The sequence below is a fragment of the Narcine bancroftii genome, chromosome 7 (assembly GCF_036971445.1).
Source record: "Narcine bancroftii isolate sNarBan1 chromosome 7, sNarBan1.hap1, whole genome shotgun sequence".
In the NCBI taxonomy this organism is placed as follows: Eukaryota; Metazoa; Chordata; class Chondrichthyes; order Torpediniformes; family Narcinidae; genus Narcine; species Narcine bancroftii.
Genome location: NC_091475.1, coordinates 165585480 through 165610037, shown reverse-complemented (window position 1 = coordinate 165610037; position 24558 = coordinate 165585480). Strand labels below are relative to the sequence as shown.

The 24558-nt window shown below is 39.3% G+C and overlaps 1 protein-coding gene across 5 annotated transcripts in view; it reads left to right on the top strand.

Annotated features, from left to right (window-relative positions):
- The window catches only part of uxs1 (UDP-glucuronate decarboxylase 1), an 84982-nt gene that overhangs the window by 28789 nt on the left and 31635 nt on the right, over window positions 1-24558 (top strand). For all 5 annotated transcript variants that reach the window (XM_069891138.1, XM_069891136.1, XM_069891135.1 and 2 more), the window contains 7 exons: window positions 791-834; window positions 2086-2146; window positions 2527-2707; window positions 13137-13241; window positions 20294-20353; window positions 21011-21132; window positions 21630-21749. In XM_069891138.1, the coding sequence (XP_069747239.1) occupies window positions 791-834; window positions 2086-2146; window positions 2527-2707; window positions 13137-13241; window positions 20294-20353; window positions 21011-21132; window positions 21630-21749 (693 nt within the window). The remainder of the gene's footprint in view (window positions 1-790; window positions 835-2085; window positions 2147-2526; window positions 2708-13136; window positions 13242-20293; window positions 20354-21010; window positions 21133-21629; window positions 21750-24558) is intronic.

Genomic DNA, 24558 nt, shown 5'->3' with positions numbered 1-24558 from the left:
CTTTGGTAGACTTAATAACCAATCATGTTAAACAGACACTAGGTGAACTTTTCATACTGGTGTCTATTTGCTATTTTTAATATTTTCGTTCTTGTTCTGGTGACTAAATCAAAGAACCTTCAAAGTGACCTTTTACCTGCTGTGCCTGATGCATAAAAATATGAAGTAGCCATTTCATCTTTCCGATCTTGGTGATGTCTTGTTCTTCACTTTGCTCAAGCCCATGTGTAACATTTAAAGTTGCTTTGGCCGCAGATGAATATGCTGATGAAGATCACCTCAATGACTTTCTATAATGTTGAAGGAAGCAATCACTTAAAAATTGAAAAGTTGCCACTTTAATATTAACACTGCTTAATCTGATCGTTCGGAACTCATGAATAAATCCACAGAAGAGCTTTGTTTCTTTCTATAGTCTAGGATTATCGTGGGAAGAAGCAGCACAAAATGGCAGAATGTTTGCTGGTGAAAATCAGTTGTAAATAAAAAGCATTAGCGCATATTCTTGATTTATTCGTCCTATTGCTATTCAAGGGAAAATGTCTACTACATATTCCATGTACCAAGATTGTCGTTTTTTTTGTAAATTTAATTTCATTAAATATGCAAGATTCTCTACTGTTATGAAACTTGAAAGGACTCTATCAATGAAATATGACATTATATGCTCAAAATGTTCGCCTAAAGTGAACACTGTTGCTCTCTCACTATCTTTGTAAAATTATCATGTTTCCACAAGATGGAATGATTCACATCCTTTTAAAACTGTTGGTGCATTTTCATCTTTTAGGCTATGATGCCCTTGAAAGAAAAAATTAGAGAAATGGAAATAAGGTAAACTGACTCTATTTGCTTAAATAGACTGAAATTAAGAAGTTAGGGTGAGAGCTTTTGTGAAATACAAAAGTTGGCCAAAACCATTTGATTTGAAAGGCTTGTTTATATAAATTATCTTTTTGATTTTGTAAATCCAAATTGCTTCATTTTGTTCTGTTTCATGCAATGAAGCAAATTCACTGTTCACAATAATGCAGAGTGGAAATGGGAGGTACCATTTCCTAAAATATTGTTCCTTTGATGGTGATTCTAAATTTATGCCCTTTGTAACAAATCTTCATCATGAGCTTTCCATGGCACTTTTAACTCATCTTATTATTCTCAAATCGACTTTCTTTAAAAAAAATTACTTTTATTTTCTTAGCTCCATTCAGATTTGCAATTTATTAACTGCTTTTTTTGCATGTTTTATTTCAAGAAAAGTTTTTAATCTATATTTGTTCATAATTGTGAAATTTGATTTTTAACGTGATGCTGTCCTCATGATGTCGCAAATGTTTTGACTCTTAATATCAGCTGTTTCCCTTTGCCCAGTATTTTCCCTTGCTATAACAAAAATGCAATGTCGATTCAACTTTGTCATCGTGCCAAATTAAATACAAAACTAATGAAATACAATTAGCATCCAACCAGAAGTTTAAAAAAAAATAGTGGTATATACAAATACAAAAATGTGCAATAAATTATGTATAACTACTGTGTTTTATGAACTCCAGCATTATTTTGGTTGAGAATTATGCATCATTAGGTTTCCTATCCTTTGGTTTATTCTGACAGGATGAGTTTTAATCTCAGCAATGTCGTGTTACCTCTGTAATTACTCCAGGCTTTTCACTGTCAAATCAAACCCAAGCAGTGCTCTGAGTCAGGTGGATCTAATTACAAAATGAATTGCAGTTCTTTCCAGTTGCATTGCAAAAAGTATCTGTGTACAATTGTGATTCATATTGATGACTGATATCTTGATGGATGCTTTGATGGATATACTAAATGTAAATTGCATGTCAGACATATTTAGAAATGAATGATCTTACATTTGTACAGATGAGAGTTCTTGTCTGATCCACTCACCACAGAGGCAGCTGCCACAATTTTTAAAAATAAATTTTAATAAATGGAATTCAGTGTTGTATGATGCATGAATTCAAAACTGAAGTTCAAGTACCCAGTATTTTAATCAGAATATGGAATTGTTGGTATTTACTTTTTTTTAAAATTGGACAGTTTGACTTTTTTTGTTTCCAACAGTATGTTACAAAAGTATCCTCCGGTTAAATTCCTTTCTGAAAAGGATCGTAAAAGAATTCTAGTAAGTTATTTTTAATTTTCTATTTGTCCATTAAAGCAGTGTGTATTTATGATACAAGTTGTTATAATTAATAAAGTTCATTTTTTATTTTACATTTTTTTTAGTTGGGAACAGATAACGGTGTCAATATTTATAGAGAGAAATTTGTTATTTCAGTTCAGAGTTTGTGTGCATATGATTTGATTTATATATGCTATAATTGTATAGCCATCTAGTTAATCATGAGGCTGAAAATCCTGTTTCTCCTTTTTAATCTCCACTCATCTGACCACTCAGTCATTGAAGTGCAGTTTTCACAACCATATCTTGTGTGCAGTCAGAAATGCATTTGATTGAGTGATTTTATTCTTTACATTGATGTATCATGCTTTTTATTCCAGATAACTGGAGGTGCTGGGTTTGTAGGTTCACATCTTGCTGATAAACTTATGATGGATGGCCATGAAGTAACTGTGGTTGACAACTTCTTCACAGGGCGGAAAAGGAACGTTGAACATTGGATTGGTCATGAAAACTTTGAATTGATCAATCATGATGTGGTAGAACCATTATATATTGAAGGCAAGTTACAATTTATTCATGTTCACAGAATCTACCATGAAAAGTAGCCAATCAAATCACTATATTTTAGGGCTGTTCATTGTATTTTAAAGAAAATTGGAAATTGAAGAAAAAAAGTCTCTTCTGCTTGATATTCCATCCAATGAAATCATGACTAAAGTTTTACCTTGTCCACTTATCTATCTCCCTTTATATCTCTCAAATGTTTGGTGTCCAAAGGTTCACCATTCTTGCTCTTTAACGTGTGTAAGGTGCATAATCATTTAATGCAAGTTTCTCTTAATTACAAATGTTGGTCCAAAGTGGCTGAATGTTTATCTGGTTTTTGACACCAGAGAGAGGAAACAGTCTCTCAATCTGTTATGTGTCAATTATATCCCTAACCCTTTCCTTTATTCTGTACTCCAGAGAATATAGATCAACCTTATTCAATACATATTTCTATTATTCAATACTTCCTTATTGAGCAACTACTTCTTTGAGTCAAAGCTCGTGGAACTAATGTGTTCAAACTCCAAAGCAATGGTATCCTTTTTAAGGAGATCAATGCTGCACATTGTACTCTGAGATTTCAGGCATCCTGCATTATTGGACCAAACTTGTGGCTATGACAACTCTGTTCCTAACACTTCAGTACCTGAATCAGAATGCCATGATCCTTCTATAAATCATTTTACTACTCTGTTAGGAGCGGCATGGTTGGCGTAGTGGTTAGCGCAACACCTTTACAGCATCATTGATCAGGACTGGGGTTCGAATCTTGAGCTGTCTGTCAGGAGTTTGTACATTCTCCCCGTATCTGTGTCGATTTTCCCCGGGGGCTCCAGTTTCTTCCCACCATTCGAAACATAGCAAGGGTATAGGTTAATTAGGTGTAAATTGGGCGGCATGCACTCGTGGGCCAAAATGGCCTGTTACTGTGCTGTATTTGTCTAATTTTTAAAAATTATAATAACTGAAAGAATTTTTCTATCTATTATTTATACCATAGCATAGAACATCACATTTTTGTATATTTGTACTCGACACATAACCACTTGCTTACCCCATCTGCATCTCTTTGTCTTTCTCACTGTTTACTTTTCCATCTTGTACCTTTGCAGGATTTGGATATTATAATCTATGGTTGTTTAAGTTTTTGGAGTAACAGAGTCTCTACTTTTTGTTCTGGTAGTATTAGGGCATTTTGACATTAAGAAAGCCCTTTTAAGGTAATAAGATGAATGGGTCCCTTGAGTCTGATCAGATGTATCACTGGCTATTGAAAGAGGCAAGTGAAGAGATTTCTGGAGCTTTGACAAAGATCTTTGCATCCTCACTCGCAACAGGAGGGGTCTCAGAGGACTGGAAAGCAGCTGCTGTTATACATTTGTTCAAGAAGGGTGAAGAAAAAGCATAATCTAGGAAATTATAGGCCAGTAAATCTGATATTGATGGTGTTGAAACTATTGGAAAGAAGACTTCAGGGTAGGATTTATGCATATATGTTAAGTTAGGGTCAGTCAACATGACTTTGAGGGACAGATCATGTTTTTATCAATTTGATTGAATGTTTGAGGAGGTGACAAAGATGGTTCATGAGGATAAGGCAGTTAATATTGTCTTTGCGAACTTTAGTAATGTGTTTGACTGCGGCTTGTAGAGATGTACTAAATTGGGCAAGGGCAAATTATGACATGATCAGACAGGAGTTAGCCGGAGTAAACTGAGAGCGGCTATTATCCAGAAAGCCACAACTGACATGTAGCTGTTATATAAGGACCAATTAATTCATGTCCAAAAACAGTATTTTCCAATGTGAAGGAAGGATAAGGATGGCAATATAAAAGAATCTAGGTTGACAAGAGGGCTCATGAACTTAATCAAGAAGTAAAAAGGGTGTATATAAGATTCTTTATTCCCCCCAGACAAGGCCTGGGGGGAATAAAAAGATTGCAGCAAAGGGCTAAAGCAGAGCATTAGGAATGCCAAAAAGGATGATGAAATGTCATTGGCAAGCAGGATTAAAGAAAAACCCAAGGAATTTTATGCTCACATTTAAAGCAAGATAATAACTAGGGAGATGGTAGGACGAAGGAGGAGATTTGTGCTTGGAGTCAGAGGAAGTAGGCAGTGTTCTAAATGACCAATGTTTACCATGGGCAGAGAGAGGGAGCACATTTGGTGAATGTTCATGTGTTAGGGTATTTTGGTGGTGTGTCTTTTGAGGAGCATTAAGGTGGACATCCTCTGGGTCTGATATCCCCATTTATTGAAAGGGGCAGGTGAAGAGTTTGTTTGGACCATGACAAAGATCTTTGCATCGTCATTAGTGACAGGAGAGGTCCCAAAGGGCTGGAGAGTGGCTAATGTTCAAGGGAAAAAAGGAAATTATCGGCCAGTAATCCATACATCAGTGGTTGGGGAAATTATTGGAAGGGATATTTCAGTATAGGATTTGTGCACATTTGAAAAGTCATGGTCAGGTTATAGGGTGTCAGTGTGGCTTTGTGAGGGGCAGGTCATGTCTTACTAATTTGATTGAATTTTAATTTGAGGAGATGACAAATATGTTTGATGAGGGTAGGGAAATGGGAATATACATAGACTTTCTTTTATAAAGTTCCTCATGGTCATCTAATTCAGAATGTGCTGATGCATAGGATCTATGATGAGTTGATAGTTTGGATACAAAATTGGCTGACTGATAAAGTACAGTCAGCGTAGTGGTGGATGGCTGTTATTTGGGCTGGAGGCCTGTGACTAGTAATATTCTGCAGGGGTTGGTACTGGGGGCTACTATTTGTGATGGACATAAATAACTTGAATGAAAAAGTAGGTTGGTGGGTTAGTAACTTTGCAGATGATACAAAGATTAGTGTAGTTGTGGACAGTGGAGGGCTATCAAAGAATACAACAGGATATAGATCAATTACAAAATCAGGCGCTGAAGTAGAAGAGAGTTTAATTCCAGACAAGTATGCGTTGTTGCAGTTTAGGAGGTCAAATGTAAAGGGAATGTATACAGTTAATGGGTTTTTAAATTATTAATGTGCAGAGGGATCATTGAGACCAGGTCCACAGCTCCCTGAAAGTAGTCATGCAAGTAGATAGGGCAGTAAAGAAGACTGTGGCATGTTTTGCTTAATTTAAGCAGGGTATTGAGAAAAAAAGGTAAAGAAGTCATGTTGCAATTATACAAAACTTTGATTAGGATTCATTTGGAGTACTTCATCCAATTCTGGCCACCCTATTACAGGACGGATGTAGAGGCTTTGGAAAGGGTGTAGAAGAGTTTACGAGGGTGTTACCTGTTTTGGAGGATATGAATAATGGGGAGACACTGGACAAACTTGGGTTGCTTTTTCTGGAGCATAGGAGGCTCAGTGGTGACATGAATTCATGAGGGGCATTTGGAGGGGCATCTGCCCCAAGATCAAAGCGTCACACACCAGAGGATGTGCGTTTAAGGGTGGAAGAGGAAGATTAAGTAGGATGTGTAGGAGTAAAATTTTAAACCGATTGGAACAGATGCGTGAAACAGACTGCTAGGAGTGGTGGTGGAGGTAAATACAATAGCAGTGTTACAAGTCCACAGGACCCCAAAACCCAGCAGCAATGGAAATTGACAAAGAGAAATGGTTACTTAAACAAACGTTGCTTTTAATTTTCTTTAAACAAAAAGGTTCAAACTTTAACTTTTTACTATTAACCTAATTTAACCCCCTTCTAATTCTAAGCGCACATGTGTGTAAGGTGTACATGTTCAGGAAAGTTCTTTGATTTCACAGTCCAATCTCACTTTTCAATCCTCCAAGTTCACCGATATCAGGCAATTTTTATACTGTGCACAGAATTTAACATTTATGAATTTTCACTAGGCTCTGGTGCTTGAAGGTGAATGGGTACCACCCAGGAAGGTTCTCGTTGGTTTCAGAGAGAGAGATCTGTTGCTCGTTGGACACACACACAAACTGATTTCCTCCAATTAGCCACTTCAATGTCTTGCCGAAGAAACTTGACCCATCATGGATTTTCCAAATGATAACCTCTTCTTCTAGATCATCACAGAGTTCCTCTTGTTTCTCTTATTTCAGGAGAAACACTCTAGCCAGCCATTTCCTCTTGTAAGGACTACAAGGATTTTTCAACGGGCTGAACTCCACTCACAACCCATCTTCAATGCCAGGACTGCAGAACTCAGTTCTCTCTCTCTCTCTCTCTCTCTCCTCTTTTGTTTTTTTTCCTCTCTGTAAAAACAAGAACCTCTTGCAGGGCTCCAAACCCAATCCTTGAAAGATCTTTATCAGCACTTTGAGCCTGAACTGTTTATTTGCATCTGCTTCTGAAGATCCTTCCAAAGTAGTTTCATTGTCTTTGCAAAGGCGCTGGTGCCTCATTGTCTCACTTTATGAGATGTCTTTTGTGAAGTGTTACACTGTTTGTGAAATGACCTGCACTATACCCCCCAAAATCTATCTCTTTTAAAGATATTTATAAATAATATAAAATATTATATCCCGTACCAGTAGCATTAAAGAGACTTCTAGATGAAGGGAGTGGAGAAATATCCATCAGATGCAAGCAAAGGATGTTTAGTTTGATTTGTTTATTGTGTTTGGCACAGACACATAGGCTGAAGGGCCTTTTCCTGTCTTTTTGTATAACAGTTGCCACCACGGAACCATTTGTTTTCTCTTATTCCAATTTTAATGCTATTATCTCTGGCATTATTTTAATATTGCCACTTATCAAGAGTCAAAGACACCATAGCTACTAGTTTCCTATCATCTACCTTGCTAGTTGCATGCTCAAAATAAATCACAACAGCTATCAGTGAAATTGATGGCTTGTCCCTAATTTTTCCACTTTCTCCTTACAATTTTATGGAACTGCAGCAGAACCTAGGGAATAGATAATGCATCCACTGTCCCACAGTCACCTCTTTTAGAATGGGAATATAGACTGCCACTTCTGGAGGATTTTCTTATTTAATTTTCCAAATTTTTCTGGTCTTGGTTATTAATTGCTTTAAGTTTCTCACTACCATCGCACACTTTCAATTTCTACTATCTGTTGTCTTCTGCACAAAAATCAGATGCAGAATATTTACAATCTTACTCAGAACCAGAATTACTTGTCATGAACATGTCACAAAATTTGTTGTTTTCTGACAGCATCGCAGAGCAAACAATTATATAAACCACTTTACAAAATAAATTTTAAAAAAGTAGTGCAAGAAAACTCTAAAGGCCGTGTCTGTGGTTCAATGTTCATTCAGAAATCTGATAGCAGAGGGGAAGAAACTGTCTTTATCCCATTAAATACTCATCTTCAGGCTCCTGTACCTTTTTCCCAATGGTAGCAGAGTGAAGAGGGCATGGCCTGGGTGGTGGGGGTACTTGAGGATAGAAGCTGCTTTCTTAAGGCACCCTGTCTTGTGTATGTCCTCGATAGAGCGAAGACTGGTGCCCATGATGTCACAGGCTGAGTTAACAACCCTCTGAAGTTTTTTCCTGTCCTGAGCTTTGGCACCTCCATAGCAGACAGTGATGCAACCGGCCAGAATGCTCTTCACCTGTACAAGTTTGAGAGTTTTTGGTGACATACCGAATCTCCTCAAACTCCTCACAAAGTACAGCTGCTAGTGAGCCTTCTTCGTGATTGCATTGACATGGAGGCTGCAGGGCAGATCATTGGAGATGTTGACTCCTAGTAATTTGAAGTTCTTGATAGGGCTGGGTTGTGTTCTCCTAACTTCCTCTTGAATTCCACAATTATTTCCTTGGTTTTGCTGACATTGAGTGCAAGGTTGTTGGTTTTACACCACTCAACTAGCTGATCTATCTCCCTTCTGTACACTTCCTCATTGCCATTTATGATTCTGCCGACTTCCATGGTGTCAACAAATTTGTAGATATCATTGGAATTGTGCCTAGCCAGACAATTGTGAGTGTATAGTGAGTCGAGCAGTGGGCAAGTACACATCCTTGATAGTCAGTGAGGAGGAGACATTGTTTCCAATTCGTACTGACTGTGGTCTTCCGATGATGAAATCAACAATCCAGTTGCAGAGTGGGGGTGCAGTGGCCCGTGGTTTGGGGATTCTTGACCAGCACTGTGGGAATAATGGTGTTGAACGCTGACCTGCAGTCTATGAAGATCTGCTGTATGTATGAGTTCCTGTTTCGAGATGATCCAGAGACATTGGAGAGCCAGTGATATTGCTGTGGAGCAATTGTGATGATAGGCAAACTGCAGTGGGTCCGGACTTCTGCTTAGGTACATGTAAATTCTGTCCATGACCAACTTCTCAAAGCATTTCATCACAATAGATGTTAATGCTACTGGGTGATAGTCATTAAGGCAACTAACTCTGCTCTTGGGCACTAGGATGATTGATGTCTTTTTGAAGCAGGTGGGAACCTCTATCTGCAGCGATGAGAGGTTGAAAAAGATCTGGAAGGTATCAGAATGTGCTGTCTTGAGGCTGCTAATCACAGTGCTCAGTCCCTTCAGTGTTAGCCTGATGTTAGCCTATTGCTGAATGCACACTGCAACCAGGATGATGGTGGTGAACTCCCTTGGTGGATAGAATGGGTGGCACTTGATTGCCAGATGTTGCAGGACTGGGACATAATCATCATGTTTATGCAACACGATTAATTGGTGATGACACAAATGCCAGTGTCCAGTCAGTGCAGAGGAGGGTTGCCCTTGGGCCGTGTCTGAAATGTCCTCGTTTAGCCATGTTTCTGTGAAGTACATCACACACCACTTGCTGATGTCCATCTAATGTTGTAATCTGGCTCAGAGTTCATCAAGTTTGTTTTCCAAGAACTGTACATGAGCCAGGAAAGTGGCAGGGAGCAGAACTCAGGGCCTGACATCTTAGCTTAATCTGTAGCTCCCCCTCTGCATCCACATGGGTTGCATCTTCTTTAAAAGGCCCGTGCGTCGGCTGATAACTTCCATAATGTTTAAATGGTCTGTGCATTGGCAATAATCCATCATCGTTTATTCTGTAAATTGTATTAAATTTGCATTTACTTCCATTTACATATATATATATATATATATATTATGTGTGTGTGTGTGAAAACTCAGTTTTTTGTTTGTGTGCTTTCACTTTCTCAACAATTTATGTTCCCCTCTTAAAAAAAACTTTGGACATGTATCATTAGTCTAAGAAAATCCATTTGATCGGGCTTGCTACTTCTCTTAACAATGCAAGTTTTTATTTTATAAATCTGATAATATCCTCAGTTAGGGATGAATTGCGTTCTCACAGATTTGACTTTTCAGTGAAATGTATCTTGGTTGACAATGGTGACATACTTCCATTATCTGTTAGCAAAATTTAGTTTTTCAGTCCACTTTAGCCATTTCACCCTGATGTTAGCCTGTGGCTGAATGTACTGTGACCAGGATTATTCTTGAACAGCATTCAAAATTCATTGCATCAAAATCACTTTTATTGTGAGAATCCCATCCATGACAACTTTTATAGATTGATCTAAAATAATCTTTATGCTGGTTTTTCCATGAAGTATTCCAGAAAATTCTCTCTTCATGCGTTCTGTGAAATTGTCCTCCCATTTTGAATTTTCTAGTCTCTATGAAGTTTGAAGCTCCTCATAATTATTGTAAAATTTTTGTTTTAAGCTTTGTTAATGTCATGTATGTTTTATTTCTTTTTCTTTGGCTTGGCTTCAATTCATTATTGTCAGACATGCTTTTTACACTGCCACTGTTTTCCAGGAAATTACTCCCTTTTTCCCAGAACATATGCTGTGTAAAAAGCTCAGAACCAGAAAGGGGTCCCATTCCAGTTCTGATTTTTTTTTTTTTGCCTAGACTCCTTGTCATTTTCCCAGAACACCTGCACTGCAGGGATTCTGGGATCAACTAGGCTAATGAATACAGCGTCACAGTCGACATCAATGCAGTCTCGCCTCTTTAGATAGCACCATTAGGTAAACCTTTATGTCAATGTGTTTCATTGCATTTTGTGTGAGGTTAATTAATATATGTGGATTGGCAATTAGACACACATTTCATTTGCTGGAACTGGGTGTCTTGAATGCCACTGCTCATCGCCCGGCCAAAGGAGAATGTTAAAAATGGTTAACAGTTTAACAGACATCTAATTGGGACATCAGACAGGCAAGGGTCGGAACCCATGTGTTGGTCAAAGAGAAAGCAAGGTATGTTCCAACCAAGGAGGCATCTCACTAAACCAGGATGAGTTACAAAGAAAGGAAATGTAAAGTACGCAATCCTCAGACGAGCAGAAGATCTGAACATCTCACCAATGATGCTGGTTGGGGGGAGGGGGGGGGGGATATGAACCCCATTCATCTTCCATGCTTCATTGGCATTCAAAATACTGCTTGCATGTCTAAAGCCACCTGTTCCCCTCCATGTTCCCAATACCTTTGGAAAGTCAGGGTCCCAACTGACAGAACTACCTCAGAATTCACGGCCGCGATTTCTATCTCTATTTAGTCAATCTTTGACAAAATATACCTTAAGAGCTGGTAAATGGGGTCAGTTCCTCAAAGAAGCTTGCAGCATTCGATGAAGCAACAACACTCGGGTGTGACATTCGATGGACAGAATTTTGTTTCACCATCTGGGTATTATCAGTCTCACCAATATCGTGAAAGATATCCTGACTTCAGATCCTCGCTGGTGCTGAAACCTTCGTGTTTATTACCTCATTACTTTGCAAGAAGGGAGCATTTATTCCTAGCACTTCTGTTGTTTCAGTAAACTCAAATAAAAGGACTGGCAGAGGATGAGAGAAAAAGACGGGGTGTGATAAAAAGATTGGCTAAAGTAAAATAGAGGGAAACGAGGAAAGGAACGATTTGTAATGTGGAGTTAGACACGGAAAGGAGCATCTTAAAGGACATGCACTAGATTAATATCTCTCAGAAGGGCTGGAATGGATAAGGCTGAGGAGAAGGAAGGGGCGAGTGCAGTGGCACTGTATGTCCTACATATGTTGTGTGTCACAATCGACATCGACACAGTGGCATTCATGTCCCGTCTCTTTACATATCACGATACTGGTATTTTGTATAAAATAGTGGACTGAAAAGGAGATTTGCAGGTTTTGGTTGTTCCAGTTCCCCACTATCTGTCCTTTGTTATTCCATTTTTGAGTCATAATGTTTTACAGCATGGAAGCGTCTTAGCTGTCCATAGTGAACAATGTGCCCTTCTGTGCTGTAATCCCACTTGCCTGAATTAGGCCTAATCCCTTCCCATCCTTCTGTTACTTCATCAAATATCAACATTGTAACTGCAGGAGCTGTTTGGCTACTTGATGACTGGCTCATCTAATATCTGTATCTCAGTAACATGTTTCAGATTTGGAATGAATGACAGACAAATCACTGATTAGTGTGGTCCATTCCAAAGATCCACTCCAATTGTGAGTGTCAAACTGCAAAAAGACTAATCTCGTGAAAAGACCTGCTTTCATTAAATGTGTTGTTCTGCCTTCATTGTTGTGGAGTTAAAATCTTAAATGGTAAGACAATCATCTGAATGATAAAGCCCCACAATTTCCTTGTGCCAAATTCACAAAAATGCTATTTTAAATTTTCTTTTTTATTTTAAATTTAGACGTACAGGTTGGTAACAGGCCCTTCTGGCCCACAAGCTCATGCCATCCACATTTTGGACTGTGTCATGTCAATGAAAAACTTGTAACATTTTCTTCAGGTCATTTATTTATAAAAAGTTCACGCTGATGAGCATTATTATTATGACCAATTGCTAAACTCTAGTTAAGAGAACCCAAGATCACTTTTTAAGATCGCTTTGAGTATCTAAAGGAACAGAGTCTCATTCTGGCTATCTGTGCTGAAATGGTGTCTGCACTCCCCTGGCCACATTGAAGTGGTAGGAGGCAGGCTTTCAGCAGAAATTGCGCTGTGGTCAGACTGGAGCAAAGTGCAGCACAGAGGCAGACCGCCTGTGAGTTTACTGGCCACAGATCTGCATTATTCTTCTGGAAGTGTTTACAAGGCAAATTGTGAGAACAATGTATATTGCCAAGAATTCTTTTGATCGTTGAGATTAAGATGGTCCGTGCTGCTGGTACTATAGAACTGCTAGCCAATCTTTATATCTAATCTTCAATACTCCACTGTGATTTCAACTCGATGTCGATAGTAGTTTTAATGACATTGGCTAATGTTTTACTTTGTTTTTAAAATTGGTCAATCTTATTTACAAACTTTATTGTTGGTTTACATTTCCAAGCAATGCTGCATGGTTTTTTTTGCTTTTGCAGAATTCTTAACTTTTTGATTAGAAAAAATAATCATGAACTTCAGCAGATGAATTGAGCAAATTTGATTTTTTTTTCAAATGAAAAAGGTTGTTGCAAAATATACTTGAGTTTACTTTATAACAATTTATTTATTTCAAATAGTGGATCAGATTTATCATCTGGCTTCACCAGCATCTCCTCCAAATTATATGTATAACCCAATCAAGACACTGAAGACTAATACAATTGGGACATTAAACATGTTGGGTAAGATTAGTTTTCACTCTTCATTTCTAAAATAAAATTAAATATTGTGTTTTGTTTACATAGAATTGTAATCAATATAAAAATCAATGAATTGTAATGGGCATTGTGTATGCCATTTTTGTAAATTCATTCTAAATGTTAAGTCTTGTTGAACAACTCAAAATTGCATTTTGACATCAAACAAAGAATAACCCATCTGGACATGAAAAGCTAGGTTTATGAATAGTATCGTTTCCCATAGACGACAATTTATATAGCTTCAAATTCAAAAATTAGTTTATTTATTATTTATTCTTCTCTTTCATCCTTGCACCTAGACTTTTGATGCAGATTTTAGTTTTTCTTTTGTATGTGACATTTAAAAAGTAAACAAAAGTTGATGTTTTTATTTTCTGGTTAGCTTGCTGTGAAGGGGAAAGCCTTTACACTTGTTGGTTAACACAGAAAAGATTCCTTTATTTACCAGCTAATCACTGGTGATTATGATTATATTCGGAGTACTGTGATTGTCAATTGGACCATGAATTAGGAATGTGAAAATCTTCAGATGGAAGTTTGGCTCTAATACCATTTGCTGTTAAGTCGTTTATTAGTCATAGATCTGCCAGTCTGACTATGGCCAATCTGAATCAAGCACAATAATGTCTCATTTATTTCATATCTGAACTCCACTGGAGGCAGAAAAATAGAATAAAACTTGATTCCATACACGTCAAAATTAGAATCCGGTTCATTGTAATGAACATGTGTCATGAAATTTGTTGTTTTGTGGAAGCAGTATGGTGCAGAACAAATTGCAGAAATTACCCTAAAATTACAATTAGGTAAACACAAGATTTTAAAATAAATCGATAGATAGATAAATAGATAATGCGGGGAGAACAGAAAAAGTGATTTACTGTCCATAAGTTCATTGAGAAAGGGCATGACCTGGTTGGTGAGGGTCCATGGTGATAGATGCTGCTTTCTTCAGGCACCACCTCTTAAAGATGTCATTAATGGAGGGAAGACTGATGCCCATGATGGCACTGGTTGAGTTTACAGCCCTCTGTAGCCTATTCCTGTCCTGTACATGGTATCTCCATACCAGTAGCCTATTCCTGTCCTGTACATGGTATCTCCATACCAGACAGTGATGCAACTAGTCAGAATGATCTCCAGGGTGCACCTATCGAAATTTGCAAGAGTCTTTGGTAACATACTAAATCTCCTCAACTTCCCAACAAAATATAGCTGCTGACGTGCCTTCTTCATAATAGCTCAACATTATGGTGTAGCGTGTGCGCTACGTGAAGTGTGGAGTTAGAACGACACACGTAGTCAAATTGGGTTGAAGACTGATTTGTTGCTCTGCAAGCTCTGTTTATATTCACTCCCTGCCTCTGAAGACAGGAGTGATGTCATTGCAGTGCCAGCCTCCCACTGGCTGGTGTTCCTGCCGTTGCCCGCTGTTTCCCACCATGTGGGAGGTCACATGGGACGATAGGCGTTGGTCCCTGTGGGGCCCTTGCGATCACCACATTCGCAGGCCATTTTGTGAGCCGGGTCATGACTCTGTTTGCGAGCCACTACGCAACCCGCTCCTCCCCCTCCCCCCCCCAACCAGCCCTAGAACAGGCGATCGGCGTGTCTGTTGCAGCTTTGTGCAGCCAACCTCTGTGCTGCAGGGGCTGAGTCTCAATTGGCTGGCTAATGTCTACGTGGGCCGGTTTCAGATAATCGAGGGTAAAGGTTTCCTCTTTGCCGGCAATGTCCAATAAACATGTTGACCCATTATGCCTAACGATCCTGTATGGCTCCTATATGGCTGTTGGCGGGATGCCTGGTGAGCTCCCCTTTGCACAAAAATATATTCACAGGTGTGCAAGTCTGGGTTGGCTATGTGGTGGGTGTTGAGGAGGGGCTAGGGCACCCAGTCTTTCCCTCAGCAGTTTCAGTGCCACAGGATTTCCAGATCCTTGGCGGCAGTCAAGAACTCCCCCGGATTACTAAGGGTGCACCGTAGGCCATTTCTACTGCAGAGGCATTAAAGTCCTCTTTCAGCATGGTGCGTATCCCCAGAAGAACCCAAGGCAGTTTATCCGCCCAGTTGGGCCCAAAACCGGGCCATCAGGGCTGCTTTTAAGTGTCTGTGGAACAGCTCCATCGACCCATTGGCATACGGGTGATATGACATGGTATGGTGGAATGGGTTCCAACAGTTTGTCTAATGCCGTCCAGAGCCCCGAGATAAACTGCACTCTCCTGTCGAAGATGAGATGTTCTGGGACTCTGAACCTGGACACCCAGGTGTTGATTAGTGCCCTGGTGCAGGTCTCCGTGGAGGTGTCAGCCATTGGGACTGCCTCCAGCCACCTCGTAAAGCAGTTACCCATAGAGAGGAGGTTTCTCACCCCACGGGAAACCGGTAGCAGTCCCAAGATGTCTATGTGGACGTGGCTGAACCTAGGCTGCGCAGGCTCAAAAGTCTGGGGATGTGCTTTAATGTAAGTTTGCACTTTGGATGCCTGGCAGAGCGTGCAGGTCTTGGCCCACTGACTGACCAGTTTGAGGAGCCCATGCCAGACTAACCTGCTGGCCACTATCTTTACTGTGGTTCTGATGGCCGGATGCGCCAAGTTGTGCACCGCATTGAAGACCTGGGGCAGAATTTGCTGGTGGAGACATCGCAGAAGAACATCTGGTTCCCAGGGGCGATGACGACATCCTCTAGCCACAGCCCGGAAAGCACTGTCCTGTACGCCAGGATCTCAGGGTCGCCATGTTGAGCGCTGGCTAGGGCTGAATAATCTATGCCCTGGGATAGGGCACAGATGGACTCGATGACAAGATGTGAGAGTGCATTGGCCACCACTTTGCTCTTGCTGGCAATGTGTTGGATGTCCGTGGTGAATTCGGACATGTAGGAAAGGTGCCTCTGTTGCCTGGCTAACAATGTGTCAGACACTTTGTGGAAAGTGAAAGTCAGTGGTTTGTGGTCTGTGAAGACCTTGATTTGTCTGCCTTACAGAAAGTACCACCAGGTACAGCACCAATAGTATGTCACCAAAGACTCTTGTAAATTTCTATAGGTGTACCCTGGAGACCATTCTGACTAGTTGCATCACTGTCTGGTATGGAGATACCATGTACAGGACAGGAATAGGCTACAGAGGGCTGCAAACTCGACCAGTGCCATCATGTCATTAGTCCCTACCTGACATGTGGTTGCTCACTCTTCCTTCTGAGAATCGGGTACGTTTGATCCGAGATGTGTATTGCCCACTATTTAAGACTGTTCACATTTCTAGGATTAGAAACTGAAGAATAGGCGCTGTATTTAAGATCAGGTGGCCAGAGGTGTCTGCTTAAAAAAAAAAGCCAGGGGCCATCGATCAGCTGTTGGAGGCGTCCACCATGAGGGCAGTCAGCGCTTCCAGTCTGGAGTGAACCAGAAGGGTGGTATTGGCTGAGCACCATTCGCCATCAGGAACGCCTCCGAGGCCTCCCCGACCAGGGCAATGTCTTTATCTTTCCTCGCCATGAGCACGAAAAGAAAGCGCATGATCTGAGTTGCTACCAGAATGAATCAATGGTAGAAGTTAATGGTAGAAGTGCAGGGGAGTATCATATCTTGTCCAGGGGATTTGTCTACCTTTATTCATTGCAAGGCAGCAAGCACCTCCTTCTTCTTAAACTCCATATGTTCCATGACACTTCTATTTTTTTCCCTTCCATCCTTATTCACTATCCCAATTTCCTGCGTAAATACTGATGCAAAAACAAATTGTTCCAAGATCTCCCCCATTTCACGAGACTGCACACATAGTTGACCACGCTGATTTTCTAGGGGTCCAATTTTGTCCCTTACTATCCTTTTACTTTTAATATACTTGTAGAAACCCTTTGCATTTTTCATCACATTATCTGCCAAAGTACCTTCATGTCTTCTTTTTACCTTCCTAATTTCCTCCTTAAGAATTCTCTTACATTTTTTATACTCTGCAAGTGCCTCATTTGCTCCTTGTTGCCTATACCGCATATATAGACCCCTCCTTTTCTTAACCAGATCTCCAATATCCCTTGAAAACCAAGGTTCCCCATATTTGTTAACTTTGTCCTTATTCCTGGTAGGAACATACAATCTCTGCACTCTCAAAATTTTGTCCTTGAAGGTCTTCCACCTGCTGAGGCATCCTTGCCAGAAAATAACTTATTCCAATTGACTCTTTCGAGATCCTTCCTCATTTCCTCAAAATTGGCCTTTCTCCAATTCAGAACCCCAACTTGAAGACCAGACCTATCCTTCTCCATAATTAACTTGAAACTAATGATATTATGGTTACCAGACCCAAAATGCTCACCTGCACATACTTCTGCCAACTAATCTTCCTGGTTCCCTAAAAGAAGATCAAGTATTACATCTTCCTTGTTGGTACCTCTACTTATTGATGTAGAAAACTTTCCATAACAGATTTGACAAACTCCAACCCATCCTGTCCTTTTACCATATGAGAGTCCCAGTCTAAGTAGGGAAAGTTAAAATCTCCTACTATCACAACAGTCTTTCTACAGATTTGCTGTTCCAATTGTCTCAGACAATTGGGCAGTCTACAAAACAGCCCTTTTAGCGTGCTCATGCCATTCCCGTTCCTCAACTCCGCCCATATGGCCTCTGTAGACAAGTCCTCAGTGCTGTCCTATCTATGCATAGCTGTGATATTTTCCCTGACTAGCAATGCCACATTTCCTCCTTTCGTCACTTGCCCTCTATCCCATCTGAAACAATGGAACCCTGGAAAATTGAGCTGCCAATCCTGCCCCACCTGCAACTAAGTCTCACTAATAGCAATAATGTCATAATCTCATGTGGCAATCCTCACTCTAAGCTCATCCACCTTACCGACAAGCCTTCTCGCATTGAAATAGATGCATGTATAACCCTGTCTTTACATGCAGTCCTTGCATGATTCGCATTGTTCTCCACCTTACTATCTGCTCGAACTCTCTGGTTCCCCTCCCCCTGCAAATCTAAACTCCCCCGAACCAGCACTAGCCAAACTACGCACAAGGATGTTAGTCCTCCTCCAGTTCAGATGCCAACCGTCTCACTGGAACAGTCCCACCTTCCCTGGAAGAGAGCCCAATTATCCAGAAACCTGAAGCCCTCCCTCCTGCACCACATCTTTAGCCATGTGTTACGATGGATTATGTTGGTGTTTCTTGCCTCACTAGCACATGGCATGGGTATCAATCCTGAGGTTGCAACCCTGCTTTCCTTCAACTTTGCTCCCAACTCCCCTAAACTCTCCTATCAGGACCTCCTCACCCTTCCTGCCAATGTCATTAGTCCCTACCTGACATGTGGTTGCTCACCCTTCCTTCTGAGAATCGGCTACGTTTGATCCGAGATGTGTATTGCCCACCATTTAAGACTGTTCTACTTGGGGAACGATATCTGCAGTGAAAAAGGTGAGCTCCAGGCACAAGTAAAATTGAATTTTGGACAATTAAATTTGACTTCTCCCTCTTCTTATTGGACAAGATGCAAGCATTTGAAAATGTGCACCACCGAATTCAATGGTGGTTTCTTACTCTGTTATCAGGCTCTTGAATGGACCTCTCATTAGTAAAAGATAATCTCTTGATCTCACAAACCTTAACATGCACCATTCTAACTGAATTTTTCTTTCTAACACTATACTCTGCATTACTTTTTGTATTTAAATATGGGTTGGTAGCACACAGAACAGTTTTTACAATCCTAATGGTGAGCTTCAAGTTAGTTTTGGAGTTGGATTGAGACTGCTTTAAAGTAAATACTTGAGTGTAAAATTAAAACCTAACCTGATCAAGGCCGATCTGAAATTCATCCAAGTTTGAGTATGCATTTTTTTTTGCTTTGCCCCACCTGACACTAGTCTGAGGCATCAACAGAAAAGAAAAATAATTGCTATACTGCCTAAAAATCATTTTTTGATCAAGAATATACAGTAATGTTTAGAAAATCATTCAGTTCATTGATATCAGCATGAAGCTGACTGTAAACAGCCTGACCTGACCTGAACTGACCAATGCTAATTGTTGTAGTAGAATGGGCACTACTTAACTGAACAAGAAACACACAATCGAGTCCTGCTGCTCTGGTTGGGTAGGAAGGTTGTACTGTGAAGTCGGGAGGATCAGGAGTACATCTGATTTTGTATTAAAGTAAGACTGTTTTTGAAAGATGCCACTATTTTGAGAAAAAGTTTATCCTGCTTAATACTTGTTCTGAACCTATATTGTCAAAGCAGCTTATCAAGTCATAGCAATTAAAGTCTAATCTCATGGAGGATGCTTGCTATGATCCTTTCAATTGAAAGTAGATTTTTAAAAAAACATTATTACATGTAAGCCACTTTGGGAAATTATATGGTCTTGTATCTTAAATAAAAGCTAAATAAAAGATTTTGAATGTCTTTTAAGTGAAGCCAGTAACAAACAAGATTCCATCGATTCAAGAAAAGCACAAAAGCTGCAGATTCTTGTATCTTGAAACAGTCATTATACATCTAAACTTGAGCTTTTTGTAGCCAACCATTTTAACTCCCTCAAACATTCCTACAATCATATAGCTGCTCTTGGCCACATCAATTGTTAAGATGAGGCAACATTTAAACTTGAAAAACAATATCCATCATTATTCATCCTGGGATGATCGTTGCTTTTTCTAAGTTTAGGTAATCCCCCACTCTCATCTGATTACAATTTCCATCTCTTTAATCTTCTCTCTAATTTTTCTTCCCCCTCCCCCACCCCGTAATGCCTTTTCTCTCTCTACCTCTCTCACACCTTCTATCGTATATTCTTGTTACCTCTGGAACTCTCCCCACCTTCTTTCCCCTTTATTTTGGTAATATCTCACCTTTTTCAATGGTCTTGTTAAAGGGTTCAGACCCAAAATATTGACTGATCATTTCTATCCAAAGATGCTGTTTGACCTGCTGAGTTCCTCTAGCAATTTTCTTCCATAGATTCCATAATTTTCCTTTGAGAGTTAACTTTTTTAAAAAAAAGTATTTATTTTTCAGGATTAGCGAAACGTGTTGGTGCACGCCTCTTACTGGCTTCTACATCGGAAGTATATGGAGGTACGGTCAATTTTACGCTTGCACTTTTACACTTTGTTTCCATTTATGGCTTTTTCTTTATTAAATTAAATTGTGTTCAGTTGTCTTTTACTAAATAACAGCAACCTCAGACTTTGAATGTTGACTGCTGGGTAAATTTATCATGTGCTCACACTAACCTTACAATTTTAATCTTGGTGTTCAATGCTTTTGTTTTTACAAGGGTACCTTTTAGAGCTCAGAATATCTTCTCAGGAAGATAAACATTTTATTTTAAAGGGATCATAATGCTGCTGCTGTGGAAACTTGGCACAAACTTGTGCCCTGTATGATGCAGTACTAGGAATCTGATGTGCTTCCCACCCCCTGCTACAAATGCGAAAGTCTTAGTATGTGAAAGTCTTGTAGGTTAATAAATGCATTACTTTCCCCTGTAAGCCCAGGGGAACGCTGATGCATTGCTCATAATGTATAAAGGTTACTTGTTTGAGTTTAGCTAAGGACCAGTTTTAATGTTGCCTAAGTATATCCTTAGGCTAATTTAAATTCAAATTGAAAATGATTGTGGTAGCCATTGGCAATCATTGCAGCTCCTTCAACTTCATGGAAAGTCCTCGAGCAAGTCAAGGAGAAAATTGCTTAATTATATTCCAGTCATTTTTTTTTTAATCGATTAAGATCCAGAAGTTCATCCACAACGTGAAGATTACTGGGGTCATGTGAATCCTATTGGACCAAGAGCCTGTTACGATGAGGGGAAGAGAGTTGCTGAAACTATGTGTTATGCCTACATGAAGCAGGTTAGTACATATCTCCGATATGCTCTGCAAAATAGATAACATTTCCTGAATTCTGAACTTTAGGCTATACTTTTTACATGCAGCAAGTTAAAAACATTGTACACTTGAGTGATAATTTGAGAATAGCTTAGTATTAGGAAACAGTGAATCTTCATTCAAATTTATGTATATAGGTATTTTGATACATCTCTTTTGTGATTTGAAATGTCACTTTTTTTGTTAACCAGCCAGAAGTTTATAGTGTTACATGTTTAATAACATTTTATAATCTCTTTAGAGAAGGTATTGCTTGTGCATAATAGTTTCAGTTACAATTGAAGGCATATCCTTCAACTCTTATTTAAGTTCTGATGAGTCTGGCAATTTTACAATGTTGTGTAATTGATAGAGTTAGCTTGTTTAGATTTAAATAATTTTGTCCAAATTATGTGATGCATTTAAATCTTTCTTTAAGAATATACTGGTATTAATCATGTATTCCATTATCAATGTTGCAGGAAGGAGTAGAAGTTCGGGTTGCACGAATATTCAATACATTTGGTCCCCGTATGCACATGAATGATGGCAGAGTAGTGAGTAACTTTATTCTACAGGCTCTCCAAGGAGAAGGTCTGACAGTGAGTACAATTCATCAATTTTGTTTTGCTTTGTGCTTGCATTTTGCAATGAGATGTTATGTGAATCTCACGGAATTATTATATAATAGTGTTTTCCAGCCACTGGTCATCTTTCATGGCATAAAGAAAGTAGTTTCTGATGGATTTATAATCTTTGTGTAGATTAGAACCCTGCTATATACACTGAAAGTTATTAATCTTTAATTTGACAAAGCCATCATTATAAGTTATCAATCACTTATAATAATATTCATATTTTCTTCCTACTGTTGAACTATGGAAGAATGTATATTTAATGTTATGGTAATTTGCGTCCTTTTTAAAGAAGTTCACAATATGATATTGAGGTTTTTTTTTTGAAAGTACAGGAGATTTTGGCAAGACTTCCATTTTCAAATTTTCATCTGAGTAAAATAAATCATATTTTGCCTCCCTTTTTAAACAAAGGAATCACTAGAATTCATACAATCAATCTTTTCAAGCTTTCTTTTCCCTAAGAACTCCCTTTAAATTCTCAATACATTTTACTAATTGCCACAATAAAATGTTGAATGGTCCAGTTTGCTATAAGTTCTGCCCACTCAAAATTAAACACATTTTTCCCACTTACTGTCTAGGTGGCCGCCACCTCTTTCTTTTTCAGCCCTCTGTCTCCTGTACCTTCCAGACAAAGGAAGTTAAATTTGATACTGTGGGCATAGGTGCCAACCTAAGTGCAGCTTTGGGGGAGCAGGACCTAGGCACCATCAGACCTGGCGGGTAAGTGTCAATGGCAGCTCTCCCACCCACTCTCTATCTCAGTGATTTTCCAGCATGGTGCTGAGGTCAGTTTCACAGCAATGGACAGATGCGAGGAGGGAAGATTAAACAAATTGCCCATGAGGTTACTATGTGCGTGCATGCGCACGTCTTTAACATAATTGCAGCGAAGACTGCATTTCAATGAGCAGGGGAACAGTGGAACAGAATTCAAAGCAAAGCTGTCATTTGGTGGAAATGTAATATTCAATGGAGAGGAAAAAAAAAGGACTGCATTTGCAAATCTTCTTGTCTGCAGCTTAATCAGCTTGATAGTGCAAAGACCAAAATGTCTCTTGTGCTGCCATATTTTAATCATTGATCATTGGGTTGTCGAGCATCTTCACATATCCCATTGGAGTGCAGCTATATTCATTATTAGAATTTAGGTTTGTCAATAAGCTGTTACCCACTTACTTCAAAACTTATTACTCATCTATTGTTATGATTGGCCGTATTATCTCTAGAGTCTCTTGAATTAATTGCTTTTGTTTTAATGATGTTGGCTCTTTTAAGGATCAAGGCTTTACATTAAAATGAGTATTTTATGTATGGTTTGAATTTTTTCCTATTATTTCGATTGTGAGACATGGGAAATCAACTTATCTCCATGGATGGTGCTAACTTTCTTAAATTTCATGGTTACCTTTATGTGGGCAACCAGTGAGTTTTTTGGCATCATCACCATTCTGTCTTGAGCCTTTTAAAGTAAAAACCCCATTATCCGGCACCTACAGGGATCATGCATGTCGGATATGCAAATTTTCTAGTTGACTGGGACTCACTTTTACAAGGTAAAGATTCCATTATTGCCATGTAATACTACATTTAGAATGTAACATGCATGAAATTCTTTAACTTTTGTCTATCGTAAGGCAGACAGGGAGTCTCCACTTTGTCAAGCACCCCTCACACGAATCTACAGCTCCTGGTGTTCCTAGGCAGTCTCCCCTCCAAGTACTGACCAGGCCTGAGCCTGCTTAGCTTCCAAGATCAGATAATCTCAGGTGTATTCAGACTATTAGGCTTCTGAAATGTCTAACTAATACATCTGCATTAAGAATACATCATGTAAAAGACAAAAGACAGGGCAAAATGTAAAGCACAGGCAGTCCCCAGGTTGCCATAGAGGATTAACAACACTACAGCACAGAAAACAGGTCATTCGGCCATTATAGTCTGTGCCAAAACATCATTCCGCTAGTTCCACTGACCTGCACCGATTCCATAACCCTCCAGACATCTCCCATCCATGTATCTATCCAATTTATTCTTAAACTTGAGTAAGCTTGCATTTACCATATCAGATGGCAGCTCGTTCCACACTCACACCACTCTCCAAGTGAAGTTCACCTAAACCTTTCCCCTTTCACCCTAAAGCCATGTCTTCTTGTATTTATCTCTCCTATTCTAAGTGGAAAGAACTTACTCACATTTACTCTGTCAAATCCCCTCTCGTTTTTCTACGCTCCAAGGAATTAAAATCATAACCTGTTTAATCTTTCCCTGTAACTCAACTCCTGAAGACACAGCAACATCCTAGTAAATCTTCTCTGCACTCTTTCAATCTTACTGATATCCTTCCTGTAGTTAGGCAACCAGAACTATATGTAATACTCCAAATTTGGCCTCATCAATGTCTTATACAACCTCACCATCACATCCCAACTCTTATACTTAATACTTAGATTTATGAAGGCCAAGATGCCAAAAGCTTTCTTTACAATCCTGCCCACCTGTGACACCACTTTCAGGGAATTATGTCTCTGTATTCCCAGATCACTTTGTTCCTCTGCACTCCTCATTGCCCTACCATTTACTGTTTGTCCTACTTTGGTTTGTCCTTCCAAATTTCTGTATTAAATTCCATCTGCCATTTTCTGGCCCATTTTTCTAGTTAGTCCAGATCCCTCTTCAAGCTTTGAAATCTTTCCTCATTGTCCGCAGCGCGTTCAATCTTAGTGTTATCAGCAAACTTGCTGATCCAATTTCCCATATTATCATCCAGATC